This window comes from Malurus melanocephalus, unplaced genomic scaffold (genome assembly GCF_030028575.1).
Source record: "Malurus melanocephalus ecotype Western Australia unplaced genomic scaffold, MMel_1.1 scaffold_93, whole genome shotgun sequence".
Classification (NCBI taxonomy): domain Eukaryota; kingdom Metazoa; phylum Chordata; class Aves; order Passeriformes; family Maluridae; genus Malurus; species Malurus melanocephalus.
The window spans coordinates 1632850-1641261 of record NW_026623325.1 but is presented as its reverse complement, the minus strand read 5'-3'; the positions used below and the strand labels follow the sequence as shown (position 1 = coordinate 1641261).

The 8412-nt window shown below is 45.5% G+C and overlaps 1 protein-coding gene across 7 annotated transcripts in view; it reads left to right on the top strand.

Annotated features, from left to right (window-relative positions):
* Positions 1 to 238: 238 nt before the first annotated feature.
* The window catches only part of ZDHHC20 (zinc finger DHHC-type palmitoyltransferase 20), a 50860-nt gene continuing 42686 nt past the window's right edge, over positions 239 to 8412 (top strand). For 3 of the 7 annotated variants that reach the window (XM_057368523.1, XM_057368519.1, XM_057368520.1), the window contains exon 1: positions 1304 to 1502. In XM_057368523.1, the coding sequence (XP_057224506.1) occupies positions 1385 to 1502 (118 nt within the window). In that variant the 5' untranslated portion in view covers positions 1304 to 1384. Of the gene's footprint in view, positions 322 to 1302; positions 1503 to 3694; positions 3753 to 8412 lie in introns of those variants that run through there. The other 4 variants (XM_057368524.1, XM_057368522.1, XM_057368518.1 and 1 more) reach the window with 4 other exon arrangements.

The following is an 8412-nucleotide window of genomic DNA, read 5'->3' as shown; positions in this document are numbered from 1 at the left end:
GTTTCCCTCGGGGCGGGGCAGCCCCTCCCACAGCCGCCAGGTGGCGCCGGAGCGCCGCGGGAGCCACTCGAGGCCGGGGCCGCGCTCCCGGCGGGAGCATTCTCGGGTTCGGCAGGGAAATGGGGATTTTTGTCATGGCACGGCCCGTTCCGAGCCCGGGATCCCACCGACAATGCCAGAGTAAGGCCTGAGATTTCAGGCGCTCCMGAGGCTGAGCCCCACACGGCAGTACCCCCGGAGGTGCCCGCCCGGTGTCGCGGTGTGACCGCAGCTGTCAGACTCTCAGCGCCGTTCAGGGAACGGCCGATCAAACAAACAGCAGTAAGTTATTTATAAATTCCCTTTGCCGCACCCACCGGGCTGTTTGGGCTCTGTAAGTGCTCGGCGAGCAGGGGGAGGCTGCAGCCCGGCAGCGCCCGGGTACGACGCAGGTTCGACTGCCCGGACCCATCCCACGGCCTTGCTGCCACACCGACCCGCCCGGCCGGGGCCGCGGAAAAGAGAGAGCAAAGAGGCTTRAGATGAGTTTTTATGGTTGAGGAGAATCCCGCCCCGAGACGGCCGCGCCGGTGCGAACAGGGGGAGGGAGGCGGGGGGCGGCGGGTCCCCGAGTGCCCGAGTTGCATGGGGGAAGGATGCGCCGRGAAGAGTGCGGCCACCAGGTCGAGGGAGCGGATCCTCTCCCACTGCTCAACCGCACTGAGGCACAGCTGGTGTGATGTGTCCAGTGCTGGGCTCCTCAGTACAAGAGAGACAAGTTGCTACTGGAGAGGGTCCAGTGGCAGACCACGAGTATGATTAAGGGTCTGGAGTATCTCTCTTATGAAGAGAGACTGCGGGAGCTGGGCCTTTTTAGTCTAGAGAAGAGAAGATTTGTGTGGGGGTCTCATCAATGCATACAAATATMTCCAAGGCGGGAGCCAAAGGAATGATGCCAGGTGCTTTTCGGTGGTGCTCAATGACAGGACAAGGGGCAGTGGCCATAAATTAAAACACAGAAAGAAACCTGAGAGGAAGAACGTCTTTCCTTGGAGGATGGCGGAGCACTGGAACAGGCTGCCTAGGAGTCTCCCTCTCTGGGAGACACTCCAAACCCACCCGGACGCGTTCCTGTGTCACCTGCTCTAGGTGACCCTGCTCTGGTAAAGGGAGGGTTGGGCCGGATGATCTCCGGAGGTCCCTTCCAACCCTAACTAATCTGTGATCCAGTGAAGCGCTCCGGCACCCCGAGAAGGAGGCGGTGGCGGCCGCTGGGGCCGCCCCTCTCCCGCCCACTGCGGCCCGCCCAGGGCCCGCCCGGGGCCGGCTCCGCAGCGGCGGCCGGAGCTGCAGCCGCCGCCCGCCCGTCGCAGCGACGGCGCTGCCGCGGTGCCCGGCCGGGAAGATGGCGCCGTCCCACGTCCTCAAGTGCTGCCAGAAGGTGCTGGCCTGGGTGCCCGTGGCCTTCATCGCCCTGGTCGTGGCCTGGTCCTACTACGCCTACGTGGTGGAGCTGTGTGTGTGTGAGTGCACCGGGAGGGTCGCGGGCGCCGGGAGCTGCCGGCCGGGCGGGCAGGACCCTCCGCCGGCCGCCTCCTCCCCTGCGCCCCGGAGCACTCGCTTCTCCCTGCGTCTGCCCCAGGCTTTCGCTCAGGCGGCGGCAGGAGACTCTGCCTCAGGCGCTCCCTCCTTCCCTCCGGACCGGGTTTACCTGTTGTCCTCCCGTGCTCAGGCGCCTCATGGCGGCGGGGTCCCGGCCCGGAGCCGCCTTGGGGGACGCGGGGAGCGGGTTCGGGGGAGAGGAGGAGGCCCAGGCGGGGGGTCCGGGGTGCTTGATCTGGGGACAGGGACTTCTCGAGGGCACAGCCCCTCGTGTCTTCCCGGAAGGAGTTTCCTCTCTATTTTGCTGTTGTTCATCTATCTGATGTATCAAATAACTCCTAATGGGTGTGTAGGGAGGTCCCCTTCCTCTTTTTAATTAAGCAGCCCGGTGCCATTGAAGCATTGTGAGGCTGGAAACATCCAATTTAAGCGGGCTGGGAAAAGGATTTAGGGCTTACAGGGTTTTGTCAGGCCGTGTCCAGGCTTTCTGGACGAGGGCTYGTCTTTATATAAATCTGACTTGCAGCCGATGTCGGTCAGGGTGATATTTACCCTTGACTGTTTTCAGGAGAAAACTTCAGTTCAGGAGCATGTTGGCTTTCTCTGGGCAGGGGGAACTGTGATGTGCAGTATTCATCAGACTTGCAGAAACTTGGTAGGCGCATAGGAAAACTAAGGAACGGATTACTGAGCATTTGGCATGTTTAAGTAAGGAAGCTGAAATTAAGAACCTCAAGAGTGCAAACGACTATTTTAAGCTACATATAGGTTTGCCTCGTATCTGTAGGTCCTGGTACTACTTGTTATTTGTGCAAACTACATGTCTTGAGTCTAGCTAGGGATACCTAGCTAGAAGAAAATGGTTTGCATGTGCTTTATATCTGGGTAAACTGGTAAAGACAGCCTTCCATTAGAAATAATCAGGTTTGAGGGGTTTTGGTTTTTTTTTTTTTTTCTGTTATGACTTAGTATTTTGGATAACTCTTCTGTATGCTGATGTCATTTCACAGCCTTTTGTGTTTAGAGATCTGGACCAGAACATGAACCACTGGCAAAAATGTCACTTGAACTTTAAATAGGGAGACATAGCTGTAAAATAATGCTTGTTGAGGTACTGTGTGAAATGTTGCCATGAGGTAGTTGCAAACATGGCATTGTATCCAAATTTGCCACATTACTATTGTTCAGTTGTCTGTGTGAATAAATAGGTTGTCTGGGAAATCATGCTTAAAACTGTAAACATTTGGAAACAAGTTTGAGTCAGTCTACTGGAGGTCTGGRGCATGGGTAGCTGTAACAGTAGTCCTGAAAGCGGCTGTGTGAGCTTATAGACTCACATTGTACAGGTTTTCTGTACCCAGTAYAGTTTAATTAGTATGACAAAAGGAAACAGCCTTAAGCTCTGAGTCCCACCCAGCCTTGTGTCTTGATCACAGAGTGGGTCAGGACTGGGTGCCAGTGAATGATTTCTCTATCAGACACAGAAGAGTTGCAAAGAGCCCTTCTGAATTCATTAGGGTTTTGTTTGTGTGAAATTTATTGAGTGGGCTGGCTCCTGTCGATGTGAGAATTATTGCATCTCTGAGTCTGGTTTCTAGAAGACTGGCGCTTTTTGCTCACAAATCAGCTCTGCACATACAGGCTATTAAAAAAAAAAGTCATTTAAAAACAAATTACTTACTGACTTCTGCTGCTGTCTCTGAATTTTTCAGTTGTTACTTGTCTAAATTATGCTTGATGACCAAGGTTTTTATTTGTCTGTGGGCTTTTTCTCTTGTGAGTTTGGGGTTTTTCATTGTATGTTTATTTTTAATCTGTTGAATTTTGTTTATACGCTTGAGAAAAAGTCATCTCACCAAGGGAGAGGAAAGGGATTTCGTATTTGGATCTTTTTGCACTGTGGGTTTTTTTCCTTTGCATGTTTTTACTCTGAAGTTGAGTTCAAACCAGGATAGAGAGGATTTATACCAAAATACAGGATTTTCTGTTTGTCTTGGCAGGTATGGTTTTTTCCTCCTGATGTTCCCTATTTGTTTTGGGAACTACTGCACTATGTAGTATGAGAAAGAAGAGCAAGGATGTACCTCCAGCACACAGTTAATGAATAAGGCACCACTGGCCTTTGCAGATGTTCACATGGGCCAGGTGCAAAAGCAGAACTTATGGCTTTGGTAAGACACTGAGGTGTGCCTTGTAAGGGAAAGAGAGATAGAGGAAGGGAAGCTTTAGAAAAGAGGAGACACAATAAAAAAATTTGAATAAATGCTGGGTACAAGAGGAATTGAAACCCCACAGACACCAGTGTTTTTTCAAAGGTTGTTCTTAAAAATTTGATAACTGTTAAGATGTGATACTAACAAGGAAACAGGAAGAGAGAAAGCCTTTATTTCCCCACTTATTACATCTTCCTGGTTTTTTATCCTTTTGTAGTCCTTGGTCGTTAAAGGTTAGACATGTATTCAGTTGGTAGATGAAGTGGGAAGCCAAGCTTAGTGTAGTATCATAAAATATTTCTAATAAAGCAGAAAATTGTAACATTGGGGCTGCTTCTTTCCTCACATCATTCTTTCAGTTTTGCTTCTCTGTGCTGCTTGCCCCACCCTCCTCTGATGGGGTGCTGACATTGCTCAATGTCTGCTGGAGTCTGTTGGACTCAGGCTTACTCTGTAATTCACTGCTAGTGTGTATTTACTGGGTTATGCCTCTTCTGTAACTCTAAATTATATTACATACTGGCTGTGAACGCTGAGGAGGACTGATGTGGGTAAGATGAAAGGAGTCTTATGAGCTTATCTATTGTTTTTCTCCCATGGGAACGGCTGGCATCGTGGTATCTCTCTGAAGATGTTCAACATTGGTTTGTTTAGACCACTATTGCTGTGTAGTAAATTAGCTATCAAGCTAATTAGAAAGGTGAAAACAGCCAAATATCTGTATATAGAGGGGGCGACAGTAGAGTGTAAAAATTCAGTGAACATATGTAACCAAAGGAACTGCAAAAGACTCAAGGCAACATCGTTTAGAGGGCATTTTTAAGTGCTTTGAAGTAGAAAAATCTGAATGAGCACTTTCTTACTATCTTATTTCTTCTTTTCACACATAACTTGCCTAGAGCTCTGTTTGCAAGAGAAAACACCTAGTGATACATAAAGGACGTTCTAAAATAGCTTTTTGTTCATTTAAAACCATTTCATGTGTTCCTTCTTGTTATCAAAACATGTTTTGCTTTTAACATTGCTTTTGTAAACAATGGCTATATTATGCTGTTGCTGAATTGGACTGATTGTGCTTGCTTACCACATCCCTCAGATGCTCKGAAAGAGTGAAGCGCTTCTCTTGTGATTCGCTTTCATTTGTAGCTGACTTGTACCTTACTGTCTRTCCCTAACATTTTTGTAGGTGATGGGCTGTAATACAGGCTGGTTAGAGGTGGTCAGAAGACACTGTTTYCGCACACATAGTCGGATTTGGTGGGTGAAGCCAGCTTGTTTCTTACAGGCAGTMCTTTTGCTGAAACCTTAGCAGACTCTGGTAGTGCAGTCTTGCACTGAGAAAAAGAGGAGGAAGTTAACTTTGACTGAGTTGTCTGCAGCTCTGAACTAAAGTGTWGTGGCTGGTGTTATTAAAAAGAAAAAGCCAACTAAAAATCCTGATCACACTAGCTTTTTACTTCTATAATGAAAACTGTAATCTCCAAAAATCACGGTCCTGACTCTTCTCCTGGGCCAAGAGTTTTAAGGATAATGACTTGTTTTACATATTTAGTGGGCTTGTGAATGTATGAGTATTTTCATGCCTCAGGCTCTGCAAAGTATGGAAAACTGATTTTTGAAAACTATGGGAGGTATTCTTTTCATAGCATCTAGCATCTAGTTGCAAAAGGTTTGCTTTTTTTTGATACAGTGTAATGTCTAGGGTGTCTAAAATCCTGGCAAACAAAGCAGTCTGTAATTTAGAATGCATAACTTCAYGTTAATAGTACAAATTATATTCCTTGCTGTTCCAGGAGCTTGCAATGTCTCGTTAGTAGGGAGCTAGCTCTGATTTTCCCAAAGCACAGCTCTTATGAGAAGCACATGGTGATATGTTGTAACTCTCCTATCTGAAGAGTCTGTTGCATAAACARAGAGAAGGTAATTCCATCTGCCTCCTCCAGAAGAAATCTCTGCTGAAAATGCTAATGTAGTATCTATCAGGCAATGGCAGGCTGATACCAACAGCAGTGTGTCAGTAACTTCTGATTTCAGACTACAGGAAAAGCTGAAGTGTCAGCACTGAGGTACAACATTTGCATGTTAAACACGCCAAAAGCATTCCTATAGGAAAAGAGAGTTACCTTTCAAGATAAGGAAAGCATATTAAACAGGTTAGATCATTAGTTACAGTTAACTATGTTTACGTGCCTCTCATGAATTTAAAAATACAGAAATTGAATTACTCTGCATGCACTTTATTTTGCTGTAATCTCTCAGTATAAGCATGCATATTATCATCTTAAATGAGAACCTTTTCTGTTATTATAAATAATTAGAATTCCTGTTGATGTGCTCAGACTGGATACAAGTTATTGGATACAAGTGCTAAGTTTGAGGAGAAAGCTTATCTTTTATTGTGCTGTATTGGGCATGCTAGTTTATAGGGACAGGTGGGCATGTTCCTTTTATATGAAAATGAAATCTGCTCTCTTGGCAGTACTCTACTGAAAAAATTGTTCCAAGTGCAGCAGAAGTAGTCAGCCTGGTTTCTTGAGTTGTCTTGTGTCTGCTCTTTCTTCTGTCATCAGAGGGGTTCCATCCCTCTTCTCCCTCCCAGTCCTCTGTCTGCAGTGCCCACCCCAGCCCCTGCATCTGCTAAACCATTCCTGACAGCTCTGCAGTCGCTGGCATCTTTCCTTGATCCCTAACTATCATTTGGTCAAAAAGAAGTGTGGTGCAGTGGCCAGTCTGGCGTTGCTTAGCTTGCCCAGGGGACTAGGCAGAAAATGAGCACCTGAGCTCAGAGCAGCTCTTTGTYAGGAGGGAGTGTGAGCTTGTCTCTKATACCATCCWGCAGCTTTGATGAAACTTAGTGGCGCAGACTTGGGTGAGAACTCCACTGAGCCTCAACACTTGTCTGAAACTGATGCATGGAACAGGGGAGAGAAGGGGCTTAGGGAAAGCAAGGAGCTGAGTAAGTGTCTGAGCCAAAGCAGGAACTCTTCCTGTGGTTTTGCTTTCTTGTAGATCGAGTCACTCGTTCCTGCAGTGCTTCCTGATTGTCTTTTAGATGTGGACYATAAAGCTTTTCTTCTTGCTTTGGAAGTGCTTGGATAGTATTAGTCTTATGAAATTATGGACAATAACTTCTCAATTTTTTTCTCTGCTARCAGCAGGAGGAGATTTCTATATGCCTCTAGAGTTAGAACAGTGTTCTAAATGTCACTTGGATTTTTTAATCAGGGGGTTTATGTTACTTAATCACTTATGAGTCTCTGTTTTCCTACAAGATGCTGTGGATAAAAGGGCCAGAATTTCAAGYGTGTATTTTCAATAGACATTATTTTGAGGTCATTGACTCTCTGCATACAGTAAACTTCAGGTTCTTTTGTCTGTTGAAATTTCAATAATTAAAAATTTGTACTCTACCAGCTCATATTTTTATGAGWTAATGTAGATATGCTTTTCATAATCAAAGAACTTACAGTGTTAAAAGATGGGCATCAGAGCTGAGTTCTCATATACCTGTGATAGTTGAAATACTTGGATGGCACTGGACCTGCTTTTACCTTTGGAACTTGAGAGTGGGATGGAAAATGGGAGTAACATGAATTCCAATTGCCCAAAATTGTACCTGTAAATGCTGCGAGTTTGTGCCATTCATTTTTCATCCATTCAGTGYATCACTTTGTTCAACAGTGTCCTATTACTGTAAGAGTTTATGCTGGTTTAACATGTACTTTCCTTCCAAGTGTTGCAAACTGTAGGCTCTTGAAACCGCGTTAATCGAGTTTTGATCTCAGTCAATAACTTCTTCCAGGTGGTGCATAATCTTCCTGTAATAGGATGAGAATCCATTATTCTTTCATTAGAATGTATGAAATTTAGAAGAAACATTTGGGAAGTAAGCACAGACCACTTTTATTGTGTAAGCTGAATCTCCACCAAGGTGTGAATTAGATATAAAAGGGATAATGAGATTGTAACAAATTCATTTGTTCTTTTAACCWCTTCCCCAATATTACCTCCTTCTGCCATCACTAAACTGTTTTCTGTGGGATGCACTCAACTTCCTCTCTTCCTCTCCTGCATCAAGAAACAAACAGGCCAGATTTTTTTCTACTCTTCTGCTTTCTCTCCTCCCCACATTCTTCAGTGGTCTAATCTTTGATTGTCTTCTCTTATCTGTGCTAAAGTCAAGCTCCCCCTCTGCAGCATTTCAAGTTTCTGCTTTTCCTTTTTTTCCAAAAGACCAAATGGCTCATCCATTCCTTTTTCATCTTTTCTTTTGACTCTAAAAATCGTCTTGGGAGATTGTCAAAGACAAATGCATCACAAGAGCAGCATGGTTTGCCTTTGCAGCTTSTGCAACAGTCTCTGCTGTAGATGGTGCAGCGCTGCCTTAAATGTGAAGCATAGAACCATTTTAATCATATGATCTACACAGAGATCGTGTGAGGGTTTCAAAGGAGCGGATTTTTTTTGTGGTGTTTCACTTGTACATCTTGATTTGTGTTTGTCTCCAGTGTCAGGGATTTTTGTGCGTCTCTCATGAAGTGCTAAGTACAGAGATAGCTGTATTGAATTGGGGGTTTTATTGTTGGTTTTTTTTTTTGGTTTTTTTTTAACATTTTGT